Here is a 12,494-nt window from a genome sequence, read left to right on the forward strand (position 1 = left end):
CTGCAGCCCCACAACCCGGCCAAACCTTTAGCTTTTGTCTGCTGAGCCCGTCGGTCAGGTCTGGGGATGACCTCCTGGGCACAGGCCCCTTGCTGGTCCGCAAAACCCACTCGTGTATCCTTTGCCTGGCAATTTGGGAGGCGAAGCAGCGGATTCTCCTCAGAGAAGCACAGTTCGAGCCAGGTTTTCTGGGATCCCTTTCTGTGTGGTGCGAGGGTGGAGGGGTTGGATGTCCACCTTTTCCACCATCGTACGTTCTCCAACGACCACATGATACCAGTATCTCCGGGTGTTTTCTGAGCATCTCAGGCTCTATGCAGCCAAGATCTGGCCTTGATTTTTTAAAATCTCCAGGCACCAGATGCATCAGATTTTGTTTTCTGCAGAGGAACCTAAGTCCCCATGTCAGGGCCATGAAAGGAAACATAAAGGTCACAGAGGGAGTGAGGGACTTCCTTCCGCAAAGCCTGGGGACAGCGTCACACCGGGCCCTTCACCGGGCTGGAAAGGCAACAAGTGTGAGGGACACAGAGAATTCGCTGCTCCCTGGATGGATTTCACGATCCTCACGCTCCCCTCGGGTTCTTGCTCCAGGCGTCTGTTGCCTTTGTCTCAAAGGACAGCGTGAACAGGAGTGCAACCCCTGGCCCCACCCTTGTCCTGGGAACTTTATGCGCGTCCCTTTGGGGTCTCCGACCAGTCCAAGGCCCACAGGACTGTCCCTGCCGCTCTTCCTGCCCATGTGCTCGGAACCCAGTGCACTTCCTATAATTCTCCTTATCACGAAGCACACAGCACAGGTGCGTCCTTGACACGTCTACATGACAGCGAACCATCAAACGGGCATCCGTAAGCCTCAGGATGTTCATGCAGCTGCCTGCTTGGAAACGGACTTCAATGCACTTTGCAGGAGGGATGTGCTGCGTCCCCGGGGCTGGAGGGGGAGCTCAGCCCTCCCCTCACCCCCCACTCCCACCCCTGCCCCATCAAGTGCTCTGTGGGAGCTTAGAATCAGCTGGGCTCTGGTCACAGAAGACATCACAGACCAAGGATAGGCCGGGGAGAGAAAGCCACGCGTGGTCACGCTGACCTTCCACGTGCCCCACAGCACCTTCGAGCCTGTGACATTGACATTCAGTCTGACGGTGACAACGAGCGAATGCACAAAGGATGGCGACACTGGCTTGACCTCACTTACAAAGAGATTATAAAACTTTATTGGGGCGTCACACAGCAGAAACGAGTTTGCAAGGCCAGGACTATCTTGGGGTCCTCAGAAGGGGGTTCCCCAGAGGCCAGGGCACAGCGGAAGGGGGCAAACTGCTGCAGGGAGGGTGGCTACAGCCAGGGAGCCAGCCTGTGCCCAGGCGCTCTTGCAATGCCACACTGCAGGGGACCAGAGCGTCTGGCCGGGAGCTTCAGGAGCTTCGGGAGGGCAAGGACTCCGGGGTGGCGGGTAGAGGCGGGCTCAGGGCACCATGTTCCACCACTTGAAGGAGAAGGGCTGCCGGCGCACGTTGGTGCCGCAGTGGACCTCCCCATGCCGCACGTGGTAGGCGTAGAAGTCGTCGATGAAGGTGCAGTGCAGGCCCAGTGGCTCCAGCAGGGACCGCACCTTCTCCTCCAGGCAGCACTGGCCGTTGATGATGGGCCCGAAGGGCTTGGGGATGCCCAGGTGCTTCCCCAGCACCAGCATGTTCACCTGCAAGGAGGTGGGGGGGGTTTCCCAGCTCAGGGCAGCAGCCTGCATCACCACCCATGTGTCCCCTTTTTCTTCTGATCTTCAGAAATAGCAGCCCCACTTCACAGATGGGGAAACGGAGGCCCAGACAGGTAAAGTGGGCGGACTCAGACCACCCAAGTCTATCGACTCCGGGGCCCGTGTTATGAACGCTACACTCTCCTTCCCCATCTGCCACCTTCTGGCAAACTCTGTGTGACTCGAGGCCCAGCTCCAGGGGCGCCCCCTCTGTGAAGCCGCCGGTGAGTCCCCGAACCCCGGCAGTTAGTGCTCCCCGTGTATTACCTAACACTTATGTAAATAGCTGTTTCCTCCCTTATCCCGGGAGGTGAAAGGAAGAGGATTTTGGCTGCAGGCCAACCCGGCTACTCAATAGCTGCGTGACCTTAGGCAAGTCACTTGGCCTCTCTGAGCCTCACCAGCAACAGGAGCCTAAATGCAGTTACGTTGCTGGGACAACGAGCTGTCACGCTCCTGGAGCAGGTGCAGAGTCAGTCTCCCGGGCTCAGGAGTCGTTGTCACGGCTCAGACCAGCCCCTGCTGGCCAAGTGTCTCACTCCCTGAATCTCTCTGTTGGTTCCACGTCCACACCCGCACCTCCCGCCGGGGGTCCCTGGGGCTGAGCCAGGCTCAGGCCCCCTGCAGAGCCCGCAGTCAAGGCACCGAGTGGCACCCACGCCTTCGTTCACGATGCCCCATCCCCTGGCTGCCAGCGTCGGCCTTTCTTGCCTGGGAACCCCGGCTGGGCTCACGCGATGCAACCTAATGCTTGGGGCCAAGGAATTTTGTTCAAGGGCCCCCTCCTGCCTTGCTTTAACCACAGACCCTCTTCTTCTAAACAAAATCTAAACAAAATCTCCTGCAGTACCTTGATGCCTAAAACAGAGAAAATCCAAACCACTGGGTTTTGAGGCACCGTCTTTGAACCCCAGTGAGCCGGGGGGAACCAGTTTGACATCCACTGTGCCAGGGGCTCCCCGCTGCCCCTGACTTGTGACCTCCAGCCCCCGCAGTAGAGGGGAGCCGAGGGGCCCCCGGAGAACTGGGTGAGGTTGCCGCCTGGCCCTCCGGTATCCTTGGTGGAGACCGAGGAAGGGCACAGGGACAGTAAAAATACAACAGGCGGCTTTGAGATGGTGCTGGTGGGAGGGGGTCACAGTGTAAGGTCCTTGGTAAGGCGGGAGTCCCCTCAAGTCTGCCCTTCAGAGGAGAGAATCTGCCCAGCCCGGCAGCGCTGGCTTCCTGCCCTCAGAGGGGCCTCCCCGGAGCACCCAGTCTGCAGTGCTGCGCCCACCCTTATCCCTTCCAAACGCAACCCGAGAGCACCCTGGTAGTGGCTTGCTCTGCCCACCGCACCCCCACCGCAGCCCGTGCGGGGAAGAGCCCCGGTGGTGACGGCGTGGGCTCTGCAGCCAGACCCTGGCTTCGGGTTCCAGCTCTAAATCCCATTTTACCAGCTGTGCGTTCCTGTGCCGGAGACCCGACCTCTCTGGGCCTCATCTATGAGGGAGACCCATGAGAGTCTGGGGCTCCCAGGGCGGCTGTGAGATGCCCAGGCCGCCTGGATCCGCACCCCGGGTCCCTGACTTAAGGCCCTGGGCCCACCCCGGAGCCCACCTCCTCACCATGTTTGGAAAATAGGCTTCGGCCTTGAGGATCCCACTGTCCTCCTCCTGAAGCTTGAAGAGCTGGGGGATGTCCACGATGTCCCGCTCGCTCAGGCCCAGCTCCCGCTTCAGCACCTCCCGGTTCCAGTCGATGCATTTCTGGGGGGGGGGGGGGGCGCAGGGGGAGCGTGGTGGGGCCAACTCGGGCAGGGGCCAGGCGATGAGGGGGTGGAGGGCCGGTGGGGGTGATGGGGCACAGCAGGGCGCCCCTGGGGGTTGGGGACCATGGTGGGGAGGACACAGGGACAGCGTGGGCAAGGCAGCGATGGCACCTCCTTCGCTTCCCTCCTTCCCTGGCTCTGCTCTGCTCCAGCCCCCCCGCCTCTTTCTTCTGCCCACCTGTCCCCGTGCTCCTGGCCACCCCGTGTCCCTCTAGCATTCGGCCTCTCTCCTGCCTGTTCCTCCACTTCTGAGACTTGCACCCGTCTTCCCGGGGCTCCGGCTTTCCAGGCCTCCCATCCCCCCTTTCCCACGCATCCTTCGCGCGTGTTCCCACGGTGGTGACTAGCATCTGTCGGTCCCACGCACGGCTGCCCAAATCCCAAATCCGTTCACCACCCCGCCGACACGCAGCCGGCGGAAGGGGAAGGCTCTGCGTTGGGCGCCCAGGTGAAGGCACCCGCCCCGCGCCCGTCCGCCCGGGCTGTGCGTCCCCTGCCTCCCAGGCTGGTACCTCCACGTAGGAATTCTGGTCTCTCAGTTTCTTGTCTGACAGGATGTCCTTTATTTTCTGGTTTTTTTCTGTCATGGAAAAAAAGGAAAAAGAATGCCTATGAGTTCAGAGGCCGAGGTCCCCCCTCCTGGTGGGCCCGGCGGGGCCTCGGCCTTCCCAGCTATAAAAAGGCGGCGGCTGTAATTCCTAACGCACAGGTTCGCTGGGAGCATCTAGGAGGCGAATGCCTTTAATAAAATATTTCAAGAGCGTAAGTTCTCCTTAAAAGCATTTTTCTTGGGGCCCCTGGGTGGCTCAGTGGTTGAGCGTCGGCCTTCGGCTCAGGTCCTGATCCCGGGGTCCTGGGATCGAGTCCCGCGTCGGGCTCCCTGCTCAGCGGGGGGCCTGCTTCTCCCTCTGCCTCTGCTGCTCCCCCTGCCTGTGCTCGCTCTTTCTCTTTCCCTCTCTCTGTCAAATAAATAAATACAATTTTTTAAAAAATAAAAAAATGTTTCAGTCCCTTAAATTACCTACAAAGGGATCCCATCTCCGAGAGGAAGACGGGGGTCTAACGGGTCCCTGATATCACACGACGCCCTGCAGATACTTGGTAAAACCTCTCGGCGGTGGAGACTCACCAACCTCTGAGCCAGCGCACGCCTGCGGACGTCAAGATTTCCTTCTGTGCTCCGGACGGACAGAACTTTCATTCACTGGTTCATGTACTCGCTCACTCATTCATTCATTCACTCCTTCAGCATTTGAGCCAGACTGGACTTCGTTTGGGTCCTCAGACACTTTATTTTGCTCTCTCCTGCCTCTGAGCCTTTGCATTCCCTGTTCCCTCTGCCTGAGATGTGTCTCCTCCTCCTCTTGTCCCAGCGCCCCGTTGGGCGACCTCCTCCTCACTCATGCTCCCGCTCGCCCGGTCTGTTGCCTCCTCCAGGAAGCCTCCCTTGGACTCCTCCCAGGGACCCGCCACCCCTCTTCCCGCAAGGCCCCCTGAGCTGTTGTCATTTACTTGAGTCACTTCCCCGAGACCTGAGCCCCAACGGCGAGGGTGGGGAGCTACTCGGCCGGGGGTCACGCGGAGCCTGGCGCACAGCAGGTGCTCAGGGGACAGCCACCGCCCACTCGCCGCCATCCCCTAGTGGGGACCCAGCGACGGTGGAGAACGGAGCCCGATGCGGGGGGCAGAGCCAGCTTACTCTTGATGCCTTCAAAGAGCGCAGCCTCCCCGTGGCCCCCCTTGAGCTGCTCCTCCAGCAGTGCGTAGCAGGCCCGGGGGCTGGCCAGCAGCAGCCGGAAGCCCTGGAGGCAGGAACACGGGGGCAGAGGTCAGCTGTGCCCCCGGGGGCTCCCCAAAGCATGGGCTCCGACCCAGGGGGGCCCCCTCCTGGTGTGAGGGAAGGCCAGGCGGCTGTACGGGGCCGGGCAGGCCTCCCGGGGGAGTCGGCAGAGCGAGGCTTGGGGGCCCGGGGAGGAAGCATGGGGCTTCCTTCAGGGAGCCCCCCGGGACTGCACCTTCTTGGGCGCGGGCACGAAGCTCAGGAACTCGTCCACGTGGCCCACAAACAGCCAGTCGGAGTAGAGCTTCACGGGCGCCTGCACCTGCTGGGCGCTGAGGAAGTCCTGCACGGCCTGGTGCATCTCCTGGCTCTCCTTGCTGCCCGCACAGGACAGAGGGGGTGTCACGGGGGCGGGGGCAGCAGGGGCGCCTCTGAGGGACATGGAGGACTGGCAGGCACGTCAAGCCTCCCCCCTTCAGCAAGGAAAGGGATTCAGAGGCCTGGACTCCTTTACACCATCCTCCAAACGGGAGGAATTTACCAGTTTGTTGGAGGGGGGAAACTGAGGCACCAAGTCGGCACAGTAAGACCAGAGCTTAGCCTCAGAACACACTGCTCACTGACTCGGCCCAGATGCTGCTGTTGGGGTAAGCCTGAGGCTGGCCCATATTACCCGGGTGGATGTGGAGAGCCGGCCCCAGCCGAGTGGGTAAATCCCTCCTTGGTGGTGAAGACCGGGGACCATTCCTCCACTTCCACGGGCTTCAGTCTCCTGGCTCTGTCTCCACGGTCCTTCCCAGTCTAGCCCTCTGCTCCCCATCATGCAATCTGTTCCGGCCACTCTGCCTTCTTGAACACCCAGTCCTGCCGCAGGGCCTTTGCACGTGCTCTTTCATCCACCAGGAACCCTCCACCCCAGATCCCACACAGCCCTGTCCTTGTCATCGGGCCTTAGCTCCAGGGCTGCCCTCTCAGTGAGCCCCTCCCTAGTCACCCTAACAGTTCCCACTCTTCCTCTGCCCCTCTTTTTGCTTTCTTCACTATTTGAAATGATCTTATTTGTCTAACATTGTGTCTTGCCCACTAGAACAGCAGCAAGGCCTTGTCCCTCTTGCTCACGGCTGCCTTCCTTCCCCGCACCGGCAGAGCCAGCCCTCCCCTCCTCACCTGGGGCCCCCGGGTCCGGCCCTCTCCGCCCCTCCCCTCCTTTCCTGGGGCCCCCAGGTCCGGCCCTCTCCACCCTGCCCTCCTCACCTGGGGTAGCCGCCGGTCCCAATGAGGATCCTGCCCAGAGGGTACTTCTTCCTCCCGACCGTGACCGGGGGGCTCACTTCCAGGTTTCCAAAGGAGTCGAAGGTAGTAACCTCTCCAGTCTCGGGCCCTCGAGTCACGTAGCCAAAATCTGGCCCCTGCGATGGGAGAAGCGCATGCCAGGCGTGGAGAGCGGGTCCCCGCGTGAGTTCGGGCCTCCCAGCCGCAGGAAGGCTCGCCGTGGCCGGAGCTGGTGCAGCGCAGACCCGGGCGGACTCGCCGGCCGCGGAGGGAGCGGCGGTGGGGGCCTGGTGCGAGCCCACGGCGACGCAAACCTTAACTGGGGAGGGACAGTGAATCTGCCAAGTAGCATTTTTGTCCTCATTCTGCAGACAGAAGGCTGGTCAGAGCGGTGGGTGGCTTCCTCAGGCCCCACAGCCAGATGATGGAGGGACTGGCCGTCTACACAGCGAGCCTCCTGGACCGCACCGTGCTCCCTCCCGACTGGGCTGGAACCGGCTTCCCCAAGTGGCTGTGGCGTCCCGCGTGGATCTTCATGGGAAGAACAGACAGGCGACACGTCTCTCACCCCCACTATGAGTTTCCTGTGGCTGCTGTGACACAGCTAGTGGCTTAAAACAACACACATTTGTTCTCTCTGGGCTCTGAAACCAGGGCTAACATCAAGGCAGGCTGGTTGCCTCTGGAGGCCCCGAGGGCAGACTGTTTCCCTGCCCTTCCAGCTTCTGGCCGTCACCGCGCCTGGTGGCCTCTTCCCTCGTGGTCAGGGTACTTGCTGTGTCTACACGGCCCTTCTCCCACTCCGTCTTCCGTCTTCCGTCTTCCGTCTTCCAAGGAGCACCAGGATGGTTAGAGCCCGCCAGATAACTCAGGGCGCCTCCCCATCCCAGGGTCCCGAACTGAGTCACACCCGCCAGGGCCTTTTGCCACAGGAAAGCCTCAGGTCCTGGGGACTAGCACGAGCCTGTGTTTGAGGGCCACCATTCTGCCTACTGCACTGGCCCCAGCGTTCCCCAAAAGGGTGATCGTTCCCAATCCCACTTCTCCCTTTCTCTCTGACACCCATGCCAGCCCGACTCCCGTGCCCGCTGTGCCCTGGAAACTTCCTGACCACACAGCTGAGCCCTGAGAGCCGTGCCCTCCGGCGTCAGGGGAGTCAGCTGGTCACACTCATGTCCTCACACACTCTCTGTGCTTGGCCTTCAGGACACTGCACGCTGTCGGGTCCTGCGTCTCAGGCTCCTGTGCACAGGGCAGCCTGCCCCAGCCTCTTCTCTCATCCTTTATTCTCTATAGTTGTCTTCCTCCTGGTGCTGGCACCCAGTCTCCCGGAACATGGAACACGTGCTGACCACCCCACACATCTGTCTCCCGTCTGCACTTCCCTGCCAACCCCTGCCCCCTGCCCCCTGCCTCCTCCCTGCACCTCCTGTCCCTGCCCCCCTGCCTTCTGCCTCCTCCCTACACCTCCTGTCCCTGCCCCCCTGCCTCCTCCCTGTACCTCTTGTCCCTGCCCCCTGCCTCCTGCCTCCTCCCTGCACCTCATGTCCCTGCCCACCTGCCCCCCTGCCCCCCTGCCATCCATTCTCAACAAGAAACCAGAGCTTCCCTTTTATAACATCCGTCAGGTCAAATCCTCCGTTTAAGATTCTGCAACAATCCCCCAGTTTCTCAGGGTTTAAACAAACAGCCCCGCAAGTGGCCACAGGACCTGCCCCCGACTCCATCCCCATCACCTCTGACAGCCTCTCCTCCCGCCCTGCCTTCATTCTTCCCTCCAAGTCGATACAGCTTTTATTGCATCTTTCAAATATCACAGGTAAGTCTGAAAAACCTTCCGACATCTTGCTGTTTCTGTAGCTGTGGATCTTACCCATCAGCCTGGTGGACTGTTCCTTTTTCAGAAACGTGGATACCATCCCCAGATTTTCCGATATCCTCACTTTGAACTCCCGTGGCTTGCCGAATCGAAGCTGCTGAGTTTGATGCAAGTTCAATGCCATTTCCTTCAAGAATTAACTCGTTTTATCTCAAGATACTGAACACGCAACACCTGGCCTTATCCGAGCCCAGGGGACGTATTTTTCACCTCAGAAATGTTGGATTTCAACCCGAGAAGCATCCTCCTGCACCACGACGTTGGTGGGGAAGCGAGCGCACACAGACCTCGTAAGGAAGCCCGGCGCAACGCCCTTGACCTGCTCTGCCCACGACTCCAGTTCTGTTCCACCTCCCACCATGTGTCCACTTAGAGCCTCTTCTTCTTCTTTCCAACGAGACTGGCTTCCTCGTGCATGTGACTAAAGTCCCTCCACGGGGTTCCCCTGGGGCCCTTCGCAGTAAAAGTGCGTCCCTTCAGAGTGATGTCCGCGTTTTCTGGAATGTCGACAGTCTGATCATTGAGAACAGTCTCCCTTCCCAGCAGGTGCGGCAAAAAGATCCCACCCTTCCTCTTGCTCTCTCTGCTCCACCCCTTCTGGCCTCCTCGCTCTTCGCTCTTCGCTGATCCTGCCGGGCTTGCTCCTGCCCCAGGGCCTTTGCACTGGCTTTCTTCCGCCTCAGACACTCCTCACCCAGACATCCTTGCAGCTGACTCTCTCACCTCTTTGGAGTTTTTGCTCCAGTGTCCGCTTCTCAAAGAGACCTACCTTGACCTTTTCCTATTTAAAATTGCCATGTGGGGCACCCGGGTGGCTCAGTGGTTGAACATCTTTGTTCAAGCCACCTTTGGCTCAGATCATGACCCTGGGATCCTGGGATCGAGCCCCACATCGGGATCTCCGCAGGGAGCCTGCTTCTCCCTCTGCCTGTGTCTCTGCCTCTCTCTCTGTGTCTCATGAATAAATAAACAAAATCCTTAAATAAAAAAATAGGATAAAATTGCAGCATAATCCCCCCACTACTCCAGCACCTGGGATCCCCTTGATTCTGTTCCTTTTTTTCCCTGTAGCATTAGATTCCACTTTCCAATGTACGATATAATGTATTTGTTCACAGTACTTAATGTTCACTGTCTGTCGTCTTGGGCTACAATGTCACCTCCATGAGGGTGGGATCCTTGGTGCTGCTCATGATGTATCCCAAGTGCTCAGAGCGAGGCTGGGCACGGAGCACAGGCTCATAGAGTATTTGATGAACGAATGATAAATTCACAGAAGTCGCTGCCTTGGCCTTTGCCACGAGAGGGGCTCAGCTCCACAGGCCACGGGCTTGGATTTCCCAAGGCAAGTGGGGGTGCGCCCTTGGCCCGCGTGCGAAGTGGCCCCCCAGCAGCAGCGGGTGCAGGGGCTGCTCACGCCTGCTTGTGCAGCTTCCCGCACAGACTGACACGTGTCGCCCTGAGCTCTCCTCTAGTGTTTAGGGCTCATAGAGGGCCCAGAGTGTGCAAATCCATCCTCAAAACCCATGTTAACATCCAGGGAGCAAACCTCGGCTACTCAGCTCTTGCACCCCCTCGTGTGGAGTGGCTCCGGTGGCATTATTTTCACTCTGTCTACCTCCACCGTTGCCCTCTGCGCACGGTAAGTGCTGCTGGTTTTCCACTCATGGCTGGTGTAAAAATTTACTGAATTTTTTTCTTAGGGGAAGAACAGCCCCTGCGAGCATGCGGTGTGCTAAACGGCCGTCCGCGTGATGGGCACCGTGGCCTTGGCCCTGCTCCCCCCCCCCCATGCTGCTCACAGTCTAGCGGGGGAAAAAACAAAAGCAAAATAACAAGTCAGAGATTTATGTGAAGCGGGAAGAGCACGGTGGGCAGAGGGAACGGCCCCTGCGGAGGCTCCGGTGCAGGGGAGTTGGGCACATCGGAGAACAGGAAGGCGGCCTGGAAGGTGGGGTTGGAGCTGGGTGAGGAACAGGCAAAGCGGCCCATGAGGAGTTTGGAAGAGCAGATGGCGACGTTGTCTGGTGACAAATTTGACTTTTACCCCAATTCCCCTCCTGGGTGATGCGAGTCAGAAAACCGTAGCTGCGCTTGCCTGAGCAAGCATCGCAGCCCCTCGCGCAAGGCCAGGTGTGGGAAAGGTGGGGACACCTGTGCTGAGGTGACGCTGGCGGTTAGGCTTGTGATGTCAGAGACTCTGGCCTCTGTCACCCTCAGCACAGCGAAGCGGGCGACAGGCCGCTGAGCGGAGCAGGGCTGAAAGCAGCCGGAGGGACTGTAGTCCCCGCAGCAGCTGCCCCTTGATCCCCGAGGTCCTGAAACAGGAGGAACCTGATTCCAGCCAGAGAGACACCCGGACCCAACGAAATCTGTGTGGCACCGCTCAGCGCGGGAGAGCGAGTGAGACTCGGACAAGGTGCGGAGTCGAGCTCAGACTTGCTTTCAAAGCCTCCCGTGTGGGCAGGGCTGCCTCCCCTTCCCCAGGGCGCAGGGTGCTCTCCGGAAAGCCATTCCTCGGTGCAAACCTTGCACCCTGCACCCCCCACTCCTTTCCCCTGCGCTGCCCTGGCACCTGGAGCGTGCACCTGGTGGTATCCTGGGAACGGAGCTCGCTCCCGGGGCCAAGCCGCCTGGTTTGAGGGCCAGCTCCTCCCCTCTTTTGTGTGACTTTGGGAAAGTGACTGTATCTCTCTGAGCCTCAGTTTCCTAATCTATAAAATGGGCCTAGTGATAGCATCTAGATTAAAGGTTGCTGGACGAATTAAACGAGTCCCTGCTTGTAGAGAACCTGGCATCGTGACTGACACAGTGTGCTCAGTCAATGTGACTATTCCTATCATGATGATTCTCTCTCTCTTTTTTTTTTAAGATGTTATTTATTTACTCATGAGAGACAGAGAGAGAGAGAGAGAGAGCGAGAGAGAGGCAGGGACACAGGCAGAGAGAGAAGCAGGCTCCATGCAGGGAGCCCGACATGGGACTCGATCCTGGGACTCCGAAGGTGGCCCTAAACCACTGAGCCACCTGGGCTGCCCCTATCATGATAATTCTGTGCTGAGTCTACACGAACCCGCTGGGCTGGTCTGGCATGACTCACCGATACATGCCCCGCACTCCACCCCCACACACATGCAGACTCACATCTAGGAAATGACCACTCTGATCCCCAAACCCGCCCCATATCCCAGATGGACCCACCACAAGGGCCAGATCCCTCCTCCCCAAAAGATAGAGCTTCCACTCCTCAGTGGGACAAGGACGGCCCAGCGTGACCTGACGTCCTTGGCAGGGTTATTCTGAGGACAGGCTGAGCTCATGGCTGGAAGGAACTTTGGGAAAGGGAGAGCCCACTTTCATCTCGGCAGTGACAAAATACAGGAAGTAACCTGCGGAGCCCGGGGAGGAAGGAGGCCTGGGACAGGGGGCCCCAGAGCCACCGGCCCCCCAGCACGTACCAGCAAGCACTTGATGGGGAAGTCCTTCAGGCCCCTGTTCCTCGGAGAGTCAAAGACCACGGGCAGGGTCTTGTGCGGGGCTTGGATGTAGCCGATCTCTATCTCGTCCTGTGCAGGGCAAGCGGAAAGAGGGCTGAGGGGCGTGGGGTGGGGGCCTGCACGCGGTCACCCTCCCCTGTGCTCAAGGGCTAATCCCTGTGCAGTGTGTGGTCCCAGAGAAGGGGCTCTGAGGAAGCAGAGCTTATTATCCTGTGTGTGCCCAAAGGGGCTCACCCCCACTCCTGGTGAGTGTTGGGGCCGGGTGCTGCAGGTGCTGGGGACCCGGCGAGCGAGCGTCAGGCCCTGTCCGCAGGGAGCTGGGCACCTAGCACCCAGTGTGAGGAGGGGGAGGAGGGGTTCCTGATGTGCTTGGGACAGGCAGAGAATGGGAACTGGCACGCTGAGACCTGGGGGGCGGGGGAAGAGCAGCCCTCCCCCAAAGAGGGGGCAGGTCAGACCCAGCCTTGCCCAGGGGGCAGAAGCGGGGAGGGCTCAGA

General features: G+C 59.7%; 1 protein-coding gene across 1 annotated transcript in view; it reads right to left on the minus strand.

Annotated features, from left to right (window-relative positions):
* Positions 1–1,184: 1,184 nt before the first annotated feature.
* The window catches only part of PADI4 (peptidyl arginine deiminase 4), a 30,750-nt gene continuing 19,440 nt past the window's right edge, over positions 1,185–12,494 (minus strand). The window contains exons 10-16 of the mRNA XM_026011898.2: positions 11,959–12,066; positions 6,604–6,758; positions 5,585–5,726; positions 5,269–5,371; positions 4,082–4,149; positions 3,367–3,507; positions 1,185–1,702 (exon numbers count right to left, since the gene is read on the minus strand). Coding sequence (XP_025867683.2) covers positions 1,469–1,702; positions 3,367–3,507; positions 4,082–4,149; positions 5,269–5,371; positions 5,585–5,726; positions 6,604–6,758; positions 11,959–12,066 — 951 coding nt within the window. The 3' untranslated portion in view covers positions 1,185–1,468. The remainder of the gene's footprint in view (positions 1,703–3,366; positions 3,508–4,081; positions 4,150–5,268; positions 5,372–5,584; positions 5,727–6,603; positions 6,759–11,958; positions 12,067–12,494) is intronic.

This window comes from Vulpes vulpes, chromosome 2, assembly GCF_048418805.1.
Source record: "Vulpes vulpes isolate BD-2025 chromosome 2, VulVul3, whole genome shotgun sequence".
In the NCBI taxonomy this organism is placed as follows: Eukaryota; Metazoa; Chordata; class Mammalia; order Carnivora; family Canidae; genus Vulpes; species Vulpes vulpes.